The sequence below is a fragment of the Oratosquilla oratoria genome, chromosome 13 (genome assembly GCF_046742065.1).
Source record: "Oratosquilla oratoria isolate Oo_2021 chromosome 13, ASM4674206v1, whole genome shotgun sequence".
NCBI classification, from domain to species: domain Eukaryota; kingdom Metazoa; phylum Arthropoda; class Malacostraca; order Stomatopoda; family Squillidae; genus Oratosquilla; species Oratosquilla oratoria.
The window spans coordinates 50,217,607-50,233,872 of NC_134789.1; the positions used below are offsets into that span (position 1 = coordinate 50,217,607).

The 16,266-nt window shown below is 39.2% G+C and overlaps 1 protein-coding gene across 1 annotated transcript in view; it reads right to left on the reverse strand.

The window, feature by feature from the left end:
* The window catches only part of LOC143032231 (pyrethroid hydrolase Ces2a-like), a 261,996-nt gene that overhangs the window by 44,134 nt on the left and 201,596 nt on the right, over positions 1-16,266 (reverse strand). Inside the window, exons 8-10 of the mRNA XM_076196699.1 lie at positions 15,805-15,964; positions 7,403-7,523; positions 6,748-6,862 (exon numbers count right to left, since the gene is read on the reverse strand). Of these exons, the coding sequence (XP_076052814.1) occupies positions 6,748-6,862; positions 7,403-7,523; positions 15,805-15,964 (396 nt within the window). The remainder of the gene's footprint in view (positions 1-6,747; positions 6,863-7,402; positions 7,524-15,804; positions 15,965-16,266) is intronic.

A 16,266-nucleotide genomic window follows, 5' to 3' on the forward strand; every position in this document is an offset into this window, starting at 1 on the left:
CAATCAACAAAGCACGTGTTATGACAATGATTTCTTAGGGTTTGGTAAGTACGAAAGAAAGAACTTAAGTAGATTATTAGAGATAGAGAGAGAGATGAGCAAAAATAGGACTCGGTGGGAAAATGAAATCATGGACTTAAGAAAAGAGGTCATTGGTTTAATTGATTGTTTATCTAAGACTAACCATGAAATTTCTGACCTGAGAAAAGCTAACTTGGATCTTACAAACGAAATTAAAGAAATGAAAAGAGACATAAATGAACTGAAGAATGATAATGAAAAGAAGAAAACTAATGATAATAACAATAGCGAAAATCTAAAGCAGGAAGTGAACAACAAATTACAAGAATTGACACAAAAGATCGAAGAAAACTTAGGTGGGGACAGTATCCAGGAAATTAAGAAGTGGAAAGAAAATATTGAAAATAAAGAAATTGCTTTCAAAGAAATAGTCAAGCAGCAAATGCAAGATAATGCAAAAGACACAATCATTCAAGTGATTAACGAAAAAGCAAATTGGGTCAGGGACACAGTAGATAGGAAGAAATGTATTGTGGTTTATGGGCTTAAAGAAAAACAAGGATTGGCGAGGTACATGAGAGAAAAAGAAGAAAAAGAGACAGCAGTAGAAATCCTTAATGAAATTCAGGGGGGAGACGGTGATTCAGGCACAGACTTAGAAGAGACTTACAGAATTGGTCGCTATACTAAGGATAGGAATCGACCTCTAAAGATAAAACTAAGGTCACAAGTGGTAGTAGAAGACATATTTGAAAAAGTAGGTAACTTGGCAAAGAGTGAAAAATACAATAAGATATGGATAAAAAGAGAAATGAGTACTGAGGAATTAGAAAAAGAAAGGGCACTAAGAGAAGAAGCAAAGGAAAAAAAATTGAAAAGATCGGAGACAGAATGCAAAGAATTCCAGTGGAGAGTAATAGACTTGAGATTAAGACAATGGCGCTTCAAAACGAACAAAACAAGGGAAGAAGAAACCAGGGAGAAGGAAGAAAATTAAAAGTGGCCTATACCAACATTGACGGACTAATTTCGGGACTGAACGAACTCAATGATTATCTGTTAGAAGCAAAACCAGACATAATGGGAATTGTAGAGACCAAACTAAGAGGTGAAATACCATCCACTGTTATCGGACAAGGTTTATACAACTACTGGATAAAAAACAGGGACAAGAAACAGGGAGGGGGAATCATGTTCTTGGCCAAGAAAGACCTAAAGGTGACAAAAATTGCAGAGGGCAAAGGTAATGCTGAACTGATCATGATAAAAGTCGAAGGCAAGAATATGAAAAGTAGAAAGTTTGTGGTGACTTATGTGCCTCCAAAAACAAGCGCTTGGAAAGAAATCGAACATAAAAAAATGCTAGATGACACAAGAAAATCACTCAATGAGATACTAATGGGTAAGGGTAATCTGGTAGTTATGGGGGACTTCAATTGCAAAGAAATTTGTTGGGACAGCATGACAGTGCAAGGAGGAGATGACTCGTGGGGCAATGTACTGCTAGATATGACCATGGAGTACACAATGACCCAATGGGTCCGTGAAAACACAAGGTACAGAAATAATGAAGAGCCATCGAAACTAGATCTAATATTTACAACAGAGCCTGAAATAGTGCATAAAGTCCAGTATGAGACACCAATTGGAAAGAGTGACCATGTACTCATCGAAACTATACTAAAGGAAGAAATAGACATAGAGAGGAACGAAAAGCATAGGAAAGGAAGACTGAGGTACAACAAAACAGACTTTACAAAACTAAAGACATTCTTCCGGAATGCAAACTGGGAAATATTTTACAGGGAAGAAACAGCAGTGGAAGAGAAATGGAATATATTGATGGAAAACTACAATGAAGGGGTAAACAGGCATGTACCAAGACAAAAGCGAGAGAGAGAGTACATTAAATGTTGGTTCAACAAAAGATGCAGTGAGGCAAAAGACAGAAGGGACAAAGCTTGGAAAAAGTGGAGAAAAGACAAAAAACAAAGCAAATGGCAAATTTATGTTAACTATAGAAATGAGTATGTTAATGTGAGAAGAGAGGAGAAAAGGAACCATGAGAAGGATATTATAGACAAATGCAAAGAGCAACCCAAACTATTCTATCGGTATGTGAATGGTAAACTTAAAAACAAACAGGAATTGGTGAAACTATGCCAAGGAAACATAGAATACACAGAAGATTTAGAGATGGCCGAAGTCATGAACAATCACTTTAAATCTGTTTTCACCAGAGAGAAAATACCAAATTGTGACATAGACAAAAACAAGAAATCTCCCCTCATGAATGAGTTTACAGCATCACTAAAGGAAATATCAGAACATTTATCAAGGCTGGATGTCAGAAAATCACATGGCCCGGACGGTATTGCAAATTGGATTCTAAAGGAGTGCAAAGAAGAACTAACAGACAAAATACACATCTTAATAAACAGCTCACTCAAAGAAGGAAAGATACCCGAGGACTGGAAAAACGCTAACATTGTACCAATACACAAAGGAGGAAACAAAGAAGAACCCACCAACTATAGGCCAGTATCACTAACAAGCACCATAGCCAAAATTTGTGAGAAAATAATCAAGAATAGATGGGTAAAACATCTGGAAGACAATGACATATTAAACCCAAGACAATTCGGATTCAGACAAGGAAGATCATGCTCCACAAACTTAATATGCTTTTACTCAAGACTAATAGACATAGTGCAAGAAAGAAATGGATGGGCTGATTGTGCATTCCTAGACTTGCAAAAAGCTTTTGACAAAGTACCACACAGAAAACTACTAAAAAAACTGGAACACATAGGAGGAATACAGGGAAACCTACTAAAATGGATAGAGGACTTTCTGACTGGTAGAAAGATGAGAGTAGTGCTCAGAGAAAAATATTCAGACTGGAAAGAGGTGATCAGTGGAGTACCGCAAGGATCTGTGCTGGCACCAATAATGTTTGCTATCTATATGAATGACATGGATGAGGACGTGAACTGCTACATGAGCTTCTTTGCCGATGACGCCAAACTGCTAAGGAAAATAGAAACTGATGAGGACTGTGAAGCACTGCAAGAAGACCTAAATAGGGTATGGAACTGGAGTCAGAAATGGGAAGTGGACTTTAATACTAAGAAGTGTAGCATAATGGAGTTTGGAAAAAGCAAAAACAGAATATCAGGAAAATATACAATTGGAACCAAAGAAGTAAAGAAAGTAGGATCCGAAAAAGATTTGGGAGTAATTATCACGAACGACTTGTCCTATGATATACAGATTAACAAAATTGTCGGGGAGACTTACAACTTGCTAAGATCAATAAAAGTGGCATTTACATACTTGGACGAAGACATGATGAAAAATATATTGGTTACATTGATAAGGCCTAGATTAGAGTATGCAGCGACATTGTGGTCCCCCAGTACCAAAAAGAATATAAAGAAAATAGAAAGAATCCAAAGAGCAGCTACAAAAATGGCACCTGCACTTGCAAACCTATCATACGAAGAGAGATTGGCTAAACTGGAGTTACCGACACTGGAGCAAAGAAGAGAGAGAGGTGACCTATTGACCATCTACAGAATCATGAAAGGCACAGAGGTACTCGATAGTGAGAGCTTACTTAACTGGGACGAAAGAAACACAAGAGGACATGGAAAGAAAATAAAAAAACATAGCTATAGAAGAGAACTGAAGAAAAACAGTTTTCCTCATAGAGTTTTGGACACTTGGAACAAACTGGACAATGGAATAGTATGCGCAAAAACCATTCATGAGTTTAAAAACAAACTAGACACTGCAAGATACAAAGGCGGGACATCACGAGCATAGCTCCCCTTCCCGCAAAATACAACTAGGTAAATACATACATATACCAAGGCTTTTTCCCCCTTACAAGAGAGGTAGTCAAAAAGGAAAAGGCATAAAATCATTCCCACCCATTCCATCCCTAAATACACTCCACTCTCCTCCACCCTCCCTCTTATCTTAGCACCTCCTGGATGACGGGTCATCCCTGCACCCTGTCCACTGCCCTGGGTCAGAAGCAGTGTCGCAAGGCACAGCACATCCACACCAAGGCCGCCTCATTATATAGGCGACCCCCGCTCTACATCCCCCCATGCATAAAAGGAGAAGACGGGGAGAAATCCCTTCGGGCTGCATCAAAATTTGCTCACACATACTACCTCACCCCCCATCCCCCCACCCATTCCACCTCATGCATCACAGCATGATCCATATACAGTACAACCATTCTCCATTCACCCGTCTTCTGTCCTCTACCGTTCTTCCTCTACAGACATTCACCTCTTCCCCAAAGCCCCCTTCACCCCATCCATTCATCTCATCCTAGGATGTCCCCTCATGTTCACTCCCTCCACATCTGCCTTCCATACCTCTTTTACTAGTCTTTCTTCATTCATTCTTTCCATGTGTCCAAACCATCCTAATACTCTTTCATCAACCCTATCTCCCAACTCCCTTTCCACCTTTCCCTTTTCTCCTCCTCACCTCCTCATTTCTCACTCTATCCAGCCTAGTAACCCCTATCATACTTCTCAGACACCTCATCTCAAACACATTCAAACTCCTTCTTTCTTCCTCTCTTATGTTCCGTGTTTCTGCCCCATACAGTGCTGTTGGCACAATCACTCCTTCATACAGTCTCCTCTTAGCATCCATTCCCAAATGTCTATTTCTCATTACTCTTTTTAATCTGCAAAGGCATTTACTCGCTTCTCTCCATCTACATTCTACCTCCACCTCCACTCCACCTTTTCCTGCCACATTTGCACACAAGTATCTAAAACTATCCACTTCCTCCAGTCGCTCTCCCTTAATGCTCACTTCCAGTCTGCTGCCACTTTCACCCCTTGTACATCTCATCATCTTACTTTTACCCATATTTATCTTCAGCATTCTTCTTTCACAGACTCTCCCGAACTCTGTCACCAACTTCCTCAATCCCTTCTCTGATCCTGCCACAAGCACAGTGTTGTCTGCAAACAACAGCTGGCTCACCTCCCACTTTTCTCCATTTTCTTTAACCATCTCCAATCCCTGACCCACCACCCTTGCATTTACCTCTCGCACCACCCCATCCATGTATAAGTTGAACAGCCAGGGAGACATAAGGCATCCTTGACGAAATCCCACCTTTACCTCGAACCACTCACTCTCTCCATTTCTAATCCTGACACATGCTCTACTACTGTTGTAAAAACTCTTGACAGCTCCTAGAAGCTTTCCTCCTATCCCATATATCCGCGAAACCTCCCACAGTGCTTTCCTGTCTACCCTGTCTTAAGCCTTTTCCAGATCCATAAAAGCCCAGAAAACATCCTTCCCCTTACCTATAGCTTTCTCACATATCTGTCTTAGCACAAAAATCTGATCTACACAACCTCTACCCGTCCTAAATCCACACAGTTCCTCACCAATTACTCCCTCTGTTCCTCTCCTAATCCTCTCAATCAAGATCCTCCCATAAGCCTTCCCAACTACACTTAAAAAGCTAATCCCTCTGAAACTACTACACATACACTTGTCCCCTTTTCTCTTGTAAAGTGGAACTATACAGGCACTCCTCCAGTCCTCTGGCACTCTACCCTCTCTCCAGCAAACATTAAATAACCTCACCAGCCAGTCCACCATCACTGTACCTCCTTTTTTTTTTAGACATTCTGCATGGCATCCATCCAGACCAGGTGCCTTACCTGCTTTCACCATCTTAACAACTGCCTTCACTTCATCCTTCCTTATTTCTCATGAAAGGCATAGAAACTATTGATAGAGAGGATCTAATAAAATGGGATAGTAGATATACAAGAGGACACAGAAAGAAAATCAAGAAAGACAGTTATAAAAGAGACCTGAAAAAGAACAGCTTTCCCCACAGAGTAATAGATATTTGGAACAAGTTAGATGAGAAAGTGGTGTGTGCAAAAACAATACATGAATTTAAAAACAGTCTAGATAAAATAAGATATGAAGACGGGACCTCACGAGCATAGCTCCCCTTCCCGTAAAATACAACTAGGTAAATATACATATAGTTTGCCGGTGTAGAGGTTAGTATTGAAGGCTCACAATGATGTAGATCTGAGACTGAGTCTTGTTCAGGGCTTAAAAGCTTCACTAATACTGATTCAATTTTACATCACTAAATTCCCCACTATCAGGAGGCTTGAACAGTTCCTCCTACAGGGAACTTTGTAGAGCTGAATTTAATGAACCATGCCCTTAGTTCAACTCACCAGTGGCAGGGCTTGAACTGACATCACTTTAACCTCCATCACAAGTAGTGATGCCCTAATCCACTTGGCTAGCAAGCATCCTTCACTAATACTGTAATCCATTATTTTCCTCCTTGAGCAAGGGGATGAGGTGTGTGTGTGTAAGGTCACAACATTGCTCAAAGATTGGTCTATATATCAGCTCTAAGTTCTTATCTGAGAGGGTTTTCACTGTTGATCATGAGTCCAGCACATAATCCAAGACCATGTATATGTAATATCAGTGACAACTCTCCTAGATATGTCTATCTACCTATATACCAAGGGCTTCTTCTTTCTTATAAGGTAAGACAATAATTTGTATGTACACCAGAAAAGGACCTTAATGTGCAAACTTTGATGATAGAAGAATTTTACAAGTTTATGTTAGGCTACTATGGAAACCATTCATGTTAAATAGATACTATACTTTTGTTGTCAGTTCAAATGTTACCTCATGATTACGATCACATGCCATGAAGGGCCTGGGCAGAAGGATGAGGCGCTGCAAGGATGACATGCTAGCAGGGTGCCACTTGAACCCGAGTGATTCATCTGGTGTTGGATTGCTAAAGAAAATTTCAGAACTTTAAAATTTTACTCTTCCTTGAAGAACCTTCAGTCACAGGCAAAAATAAATGTATCAAGATACATCTTTATTCAACCTGTGCTTGGTGTCTTCATAAATCTTGTTCTGGTTTACTTATGATGATCCCTTTCAGATAATAAATTCATCTTAATGAATAGTTTTATAGAATGAAACATTCTTCCATTAGGTAGAGTGAAAACACTTAATCAACTATTTGCCTCTACTTTTCAGCTCAGGCAACTTAACTAAATCTCATATATATGTATCCAAGATGGTTCTGCATATATTAACAATTAAATATGAATATAACTAATTTAATATGGATAATTCATTGGCAAACAATGCCTAAATACATTTCAACTAAGTATTTCTTATCATCAGCTGGGATTTATATATTTGAATTACCCACATTAACATGCTAGCATAGCTTTATATGATGAAAGAAATAGGATAGGCAAATACAAATTTTGAAAATAGGAATAAGTACAAGTGTGAGTGTGTTTGCACTTGAACATCATACCCTGTGGAAGCAAAGTTTACCCAGGTTTTGAGCATGACATCACGCATCTTTAAGTCATCTTTCTGTTGGAGTCTAATTGCCAAGTTAAAGAGGTAGAAGAGGTCATCTCCATGGTTGGCATCTGTGGAAGACAAAAGATGAAATGTGTAATACAATGATTTTCTGTCCTGTAGGTACTTTTTTGTTTGGAATGATAAAACACAGATTAAGGAAATGACTCAAAGAGAGGAGTAAGACTTTGAGAAAGTGAAATTGACAGTTCCTAACAGAACAGTATTGAAGGGACTGGCAAAGAAACTCAACTGACTGGCCAACCAGCCTACAACCATCAGTGTGAAGTAAGCAACAAAGACTTTATTACATTATTTGTATTTACATGTATAAAATGTCTGAGAAGTATGATACGGGTTACTAGGCAGGATAGAGAGAAAAATGAGGAGATGAGGAGAACAGGGGAAGAGTAGGAGTTGGGTGATAGGGTTGATGAAAGAGTATTGAGATGGTTTGGACACATGGAAAGAATGAATGAAGAGAGATTAGTAAAAGAAGTGTGGAAGGCAGAGGTGGAGGAAGTGAACAGGAGGGGGCAACCAAGGATGAGATGGATGAATGGGGTAAAAGGAGTATTGAGGAAGGAAGGGCGAGGGCAGAAGATAGGGGTTAATGGAGAATGGTTGTGTATGGATGATTCTGTGATACATGGAAGGGAGTGGGTGGGGGATAGGGCAAGATGAGGGAGTCGTTATGTGTGAATTATATTTTGATGCAGTCCGAAGGGATTTCTCTCTGTCTTCCCTTTTTCTGCATGAGAGGATGGAGAGGGGGGCTGCCGATTAAATGAAGCAGCCTTACTGTGTCTTGCTGCATTGCTTCTGACCCAGGGCAATGGGTGAGATGCAAGAATGACCCATCATCTAGGAGGAGCTAAGAAAAAAGGGGGGAGGGAGGGGGTGGATGGGAGTGGAGTGGGTGGGGATGAAATGGGTGGGAGTGGAATTATACCTTTTGACTTTGGCTACCTCCCTTTTAAGGGGGAAAAAGCCCTTGGTATATGTATATGTACATGCATACAATCATATGTATTTATCTACAAAACCACTTTGAAACCATACATACATATACCAAGGGCTTTTTCCTTATAAGAGAGGGAGTCGTTAACAAAAGTGGATAGTGAAAAAGATCTCGGCGTAATTATCAGTAACGACCTCAAATCATCCAAGCAGTGTATTTCAGCCTCTGAGAAAGTAAATAAGATTCTAGGACTGATTGCGCGATCTTTTGATTTCAAAAGTCCATCACTCATTAATAAGCTATATAAATCGTTAGTTTGTCCACATTTGGAATATGCTGTTTCCGTATGGTCACCGAATCTCATTAAAGACATTGACAGACTGGAAAAAGTACAACGGCGAGCCACAAAACTGATTCCAAATATCAAAAATAAATCATACGAAAATCGACTAAAACATATGAATCTGTTTTCCCTAAAAAAGCGTAGACTCAGAGGTGACTTGATGCAGGTCTTTAAAATTCTAAAGGGAATTGACAACATCAAAAGTGACAAAATTTTTACATTGAATGAGAATCAGACAAGAAACAATGGTCTCAAACTGTCCGGAAATAGATTCAATTTGGAAGTAGGTAGAAACAACTTTGCCAACCGTGTAGTTAATGAATGGAATAAACTTCCTGCACAGGTAGTGCAATGTAGTTCAGTTCGAAGCTTTAAGAATCATTTAGATAAATACCTAAGTAAGATGCTGTAATGATTATGATTTATCTTATATTATTTGTTTTTGTTTTGTTATCGTTTGTCTGTCTGATTTTCATTTATTATTAGTTATATGTCAATTTATTATTATTTACTATTTACCTGTTTGTTTATTATTTAACTATACCTATGCATTTATTTATGTATTTTATTTGTTATTTACATTATCATAGTTTTTTATTTATTATTTTATTATTAATATGATTTTTTTTCGCATCCGACCTAGATATGGATCAAAAGGTCTCCTGTCGGCATGCTCCGCCTTTGTAATCCTTTGTAAAGTCAACAGGCATAATTCCACTCCCACCCACTCTACTCCCATTCACCACCCCTTCCTCCCTTTTTTCTTGGCTCCTCCTGGATGATGTGTCATCCCTGCACCTCACCCATTGCCCTGGGGCAGAAGCAATGCAGCAAGACACAGCACATACACAGCAAGGCCGCTTCATTTAATCAGCAAACCACCCTTTCCCTCCCCTCAGGCAGAAAAAGAGAAGACAGCGTGAAACCTCTTCAGGCTGCGTCAAAATATCAATCAAATATAACCACTCCCTAACCCCACCTATCCCACACCCACTCCCATCATCCATACAAGACCATTCTTCACTCATCCCTATCTTGTCATCTCCTTTCTTTCCTCTACAGACATCCCCCTCTTTCTCAATGCCCCTTTTACCCCATCCATCCATCTCATCCTCAGTTGCACCCTCCTGCTCACTCCATCCACTTCTATCTTCCACACTTCTTGAAACCTTTGAAATCACTTTCAATTAATATGATGAAACAGTTTTGAAATGAAATTCAATTAATATGGTAAAACAGAGCTTTTCCCTTGCAAAATTAGGATGCATCTTATGCCATAGTTGCCTGTTCAGCCCAACAAATGTAGGATAGTGCTGCACAAGATGCTCCACATCCTCCAAACAACCTAGGGCAACTGATGCCCACTGCCAGGCCAATGCTGTTTTGGTACTACAACTCATTTCTTTGGTCACTGATTCAGGGCAAGACGGGTGTCCCCTCCTGGCTTGACAGGCAAATTGGCAGTTACATGACTGGAACTTTTGATTCAGAGTCAAGTAGCTATTGCCTGAGCCAACATCACAGGATCCAAGGCTATCTCTCACCAGTATTTACCTAGTTGTATTATTCAGGAAGGTGGGCATGCATACTTTCCTAAGAGCCATGAGACTGTTGAGTTAAGGATAGATACCAAATGCTTAGTGTCTCCTTGTTGGGCTCCATGGTGGATGGGAGTGTGAGGGAGTGAATTCTTTTATCTATGTGGTGAAGGTGAGCTTGCAACCTGGCTTAATCAAATCCAACAAGGTTGTTATGTAGGGGCTGGGGTAAACCTCAGTGGGGCTCTCGGTGTGGGTGTCTGTAATATTCTTTCCTTTTCACAAGAAGATTACTACCCTTTTTATTGGCAGAGGTTAGGAGATCAGGCAGTGGTAATATCAGTGGTGAATGGTATGTCTACTAGTGGTCAGGTCACAGCAACATTGTCCACCTTAGGTGGTTAGCTGTACACATATCTAGCTGACAACAGTCTGCCATTATTTTTACACACAAGAAAATCAGACACGTGGCAATTGCTCACCACTTCCACATATTTGTTGATGATAGAACAAGTTCCATTGTTACATAACAATGAAAGAAGTACAATATTTTCAGGGAGATCTATGAGAGGGTCCAGGAAATTTTGCCAGCTGACATGGAGGCATAGATTCCAAGTTCAAGAAACAGGAGGCTTCCTGATTATCCCTGTCAATGTTTGTATTCAACTGAAATTTTATGAACAATGAGGATTCTATGCCAGGAGATGCTTACCTGTGGTCAAAACCATTGTCTTTATATGCTTGGACAGCTTGGGAAAGTGACAATCATTAACAATTCTTTGAAGAAATGGAACATTTGTACTTAAAAAGAACAGTGCACACTCATGGAGGTAAAAAGATAAATATTTTAGAAACTAGAAGCATTTACAGAATGCATTCCTTCACTAAGGCATTTGGGCACACCAACCAGAAATGAACATCATCAGTCTTGGGATTGACGAGTTAAACACCATATGAGGACGGAACCTTTATTTGTATGACGTTTCGTTTATTACAGCTTTTTCAAGTACAAGTTGAGATACATATGCTTGAGATTAAATAAGGGGAAAGGAGGGAACCACCAACTTGGAAGTAGTGTGCCAGACAAGCAGGACGATAAAAGACATCACGAAGACGATAATACACAACAACCAGACACCAGGCACCAAAGCCGGTGTTTATCATATTCCATGTTCAGGATGTGATTAGTTTACATCGGAGCAACGTCACGCGACCTGAATACACGAATACGTGAACACCGTTACGACGTCAGGCATGATGTCACCACCAATGCATGTGTGACACATAGAAACAAGGAAAACCATCTTATGGACTGGAAGAATGCAGAGCTGCTGATACGAGAACCAGACAAAATCCGCAGGAAGTGTTTAGAAGCAGCGATCATTCAAGGAACGAACACTATTGAACAAAACAGGGGCATGTTTAACATCTCGCCCCACATAATTCCCCTAATACCCATGGCCAGCAAAATTTTAAATATTTAAACCACCCTTTGTGAACATTTCGCCCATGGACGTTTGGGCCAGCATTCTCAACCTTTCCCAGTGTTCAATCCCCCCCTTCTCCTCCTCCTCTCCTCCCCCTCCTCCTCCTCCTCTTCCTTCCCCCCCTTCTTTTCTCTCCCCGTTCCCTCCTTTCCCCTTATTTAATCTCAAGCATATGTATCTCAACTTGTACTTGAAAAAGCTGTAATAAGCGAAACGTTGTACAAATAAAGGCTCCGTCCTCATATGGTGTTTAACTCGTCAGTCTTGTCGGCAACTGCCACTTTCATGAAAAAAAAAAGTCTTGAGATTGTAATTTGCCAAGGTTGGCATGAAACATACCTTAAAAAAAATGTGATGTGGATCAACACCAATGAAATCTAATGGTGTGTTATTTGGGTCATACTCCACCATTTAAATTTTTTCATCAAAATCTCTTCCACACTCTATCTGTAAAGGTGCTAATAGACAAAGAACGAAATGAAAATTACCAAAAATACGACCTTCTCAGAAGTAATAAGGAATTCTGACATATATATATATATGATATACAGTATTATTGCAGAAACCACCGGGAAATTGAAAAAACAGATACCGAACGTTTTCGTCTATTTAGACATTTTCAAAGGTACAAAAAAGCAATACAGAAAGAAACAATAAATACATAAGAAGACAAGGATACTCGGAGAGGTCCCATGTTACATTTTATCACACACAATTTTGTCAATAATAAAATTGTCCAATTTAAATAAACCCAAACTCAAGTTCATGTTATTTCCAAAATTTCTTTTTATAAAACAAGATTCAATAATATTTCTTTCTATAATATTATTACAAGAAGTAATTATTTTAGAATTTCCCCAGTCAATATTATGACCATAATCCCTTTGGTGGACAAATAATCCACTGGACACTTGCCCCGTTCTAATACTATATTTATGTTGGCCTATTCTTTTTTCTAAGCCTTTGCCTGTTTGGCCTATATAAATAAAATCACAGTTTTTACATGGTATATTATAAATATATCCTTCTTTACTTCTTGGAGAATTTTTAATTAACAGACTCTTAATGTTATTATTATTTTTGAATACTATCTGTATACCAAAATTTTCAAAAATGCTAGGAAGATGGATCAAATTTTCGTGGTACGGAATTGTTAACATATTTTTATAATTAAATGGTTTGACCTGCGAAGTATTAAGAAAACATTTCCTAGCTTTGACTTTTGTTTTATCAAGTGTCCAGTGGATTATTTGTCCACCAAAGGGATTATGGTCATAATATTGACTGGGGGAAATTCTAAAATAATTACTTCTTATAATAATATTATAGAAAGAAATATTATTGAATCTTGTTTTATAAAAAGAAATGTTGGAAATAACATGAACTTGAGTTTGGGTTTATTTAAATTGGACAATTTTATTATTGACAAAATTGTGTGTGATAAAATGTAACATGGGACCTCTCCGAGTATCCTTGTCTTCTTATGTATTTATTGTTTCTTTCTGTATTGCTTTTTTGTACCTTTGAAAATGTCTAAATAGACGAAAACGTTCGGTATCTGTTTTTTTAATTTCCCGGTGGTTTCTGCAAAAATAGTTTATCACGTGTGTTTTGTGATTTCTTTGCATAATATACAGTATACGTATTTTCTGTAAACTGTATACAGTATACTGATATACTGGACAAGAGAATCATATGAGAGGTACAAATAAAAGAGAAGTAAAGCTTGAGATAAAGAAGGCAAAGAGGAGAGCAGATGTGAAATGGGGTAAAAGTATGACAGAAGTTTTTGAAAGTAATAAAATATGTTTTGGAAGGAAATTAAGAGAGGAAGAGGAGGCAAATCAAGTAGACAAGAAAAGGTAAAAGGTGCAGAAAGAGAGATGATAATGGAAGAGACAGCAATAAGAAGAAGATAAGCAAAGTATTTTAGGGACTTGCAAAATGTGCATGAGGATAGGGAGAGAAAGGTTGTTGCAATGGGAAGCATTAAAAATGACAGTGATGAATGAGGAAAATGGAGGAGAAATAAAGAAAGATGAGGTGAATGCAGCTGTTAAAATTATGAGAGCAGGTAAGGCACCTGGATTAGATGGGTGTCATATGGAGTGTCAAAAAGGGAGGTACAGTGATGGTAGACTGTTTGGTGAGGTTGTTTAATGACTGTCTAAAAGAGAGTAAAGTGCCAGAATACTGGCTGAATACTTGTATAGTTCCACTTTACAAGGGAGAAGGGGACAAGTGTGAGTGTAGTAGTTTCAGAGGGATCAGTGTGTTGAGTGTAGATGGGAAGGCTTGTGGGAGGGTTTTGATTGAGAGGATTAGGAGAGGAACAGAGGGAGTAATTAGTCAAGAACAGTTTGGGCTTAGGACAGGTAGGGGTTGTGTAGATCAGATTTTTGTGGTAAGACAAATATGTGAGAAAGCTTAAGGAAAAGGTAAGGATATTTTTTGGGATTTTATGGATTTGGAAAAGGCTTATGACAGGGTAGACAGGAAGGCACTGTAGGACATTTTGCAGATATATGGGATAGGAGGAAAGCTGTTAAGAGCTGTTGAAAGTTTTCATGAGAGTAGTAGAGCCTGTGTTAGAATTAGAAATGAAGAGTGAGTGGTTTGAGGTAAAGGTGAGACTTCACCAGGGATGTGTTATATTACCTTAATTGTTCAATTTATATATGGGTGGGGTGGTGTAAAAGGATTGGAGATGGTTAATGAAAATGGAGAAAAGTGTGAAATACACTAGTTATTTTTTGCTGACGTCATTGCACTTGTGGCAGGATCAGAGGGGGGATTAAGAAAGTTAGTGATGGAGTTTAGGAAGGTGTGTGAAAGAAGGAAATTGAAGATAAATGTTGGTAAAAGTAAGGTGATGAGATGTACAAGGGGAGAGGATGGCAGTAAATTGGAAGTGACTATTAAGGGAGAGAGGCTGGAGGAGGTGAATAGCTTTAGATATTTAGGTGCAAATGTGACAGGAAAGGGAGCTGTGGTGGAGGTAGAATATAAATTGAGAGAAACTAGTAGCCTTTGGGGATTAAAAAGTGTAATGAGAAATAGATATTTGGGAATGGATGCTAAGAGGGGATTGTATGAAGGGGTGATTGTGCCAACAGCACTGTATGGGGCAGAAACATGGAATATAAGAGAGGAAGAGAGAAAAGAGTTTAAATGTGTTTGAGATGAAATGCCTGAGAAGTATGGTAGGGGTTACTAGATTGAGAAACAAGGTGAGGAGGAGAGTGGGGGACTTGGGAGATAGGGTTGATGAAAGAGTATTAGGATGGTTTGGACATATGGAAAGAATGAGTGAGGAAAGATTGGTAAAAGAGGTGTGGAGGGCAGAGGTGGAGGAAGTGAACATGCGGGGGCAACCAAAGATGAGATGGATGGAGTAAAAGGGGTATTGGGAAAGAAGGGAATGTCTGTTGAGGAAGGAAGGGAGAAGACAAAAGACAGGGGTGAGTGGAGAATGGTTGTGTATGGATGAGGCTGTAATGCATGGAAGTGAGTGGGTGGGGGGATGGGGGAGTTAGTGAGTATGTGTGAATGATATTTTGATGCAGTATGAAGGGATTTCTCCCCATCCTCTCTTTTTCTGTATGTGGGGGCAGAGAGGGGGGATTTACCAATTAAATGAAGCAGCCTTGCTTTGGATGTGCTGTGTCTTGATACATTGCTTCTGACCCAGGGCAGTGGGAGAGATACAAGGATGACCTGTCATCCACAAGGAGCCAAGAAAAGAGGGAAGGAGGGGTGGTGAGTAGGAGTGGTGAGTGTGGAGATGAAATGGGTGGGAGTGGATTTACGCCTTTGTCTTAGCTACCTCTCTTGTAAGGGGGGAAAAGGTGTTGCTATATGTATGTATACTGAGTTTCAAAGACAAAATGAGGAAGGCAGCCTAGAAACTGACATGAGCATGTCACGGAATCCATACACAAACCAGCAAAGTTGTTTCTACTCATCTCATGATAAAACCACTACCGAGGCAAATTTTAGTAGAGAATGGCTTCTGACACTCACATTTCTTTTCAGATGATGCATTGAAGAGGTTGGCAAGGGAGCTGGCACCAACATGTCGGAACTCGTAGAGGAAGAGGTTTCTGCCCGAGTCTAAGGTTCTCTTCACTGAATGGAGAGCTAAAATTTCATGTGGGATCAGATAGTCACTGTCGGTAAAGAGCTGCAGTATAAGAAAGAAAGAAAAAAAAAAAGGCCTACTTAATTAAAGAAATGTGTATTTACCTAATTGTAGTTTACAGGAAAGGAGCAATGCTTGTTGGGTTCCATCTCCTTTTCTCCAATTTTTATCATACCTAGCCTCAAATTCATGTACAGTTCCAACTTAATATATATTTTATATCCTTTATTTCCTATGATCATATTTAGATTTGAATTCATGTATTGTTTGAGCTTGGGCTATATCACCTAAGCTATTCCACATATTTATGCATCTACAGTATGAGAAGCTGTATTTATTAACAT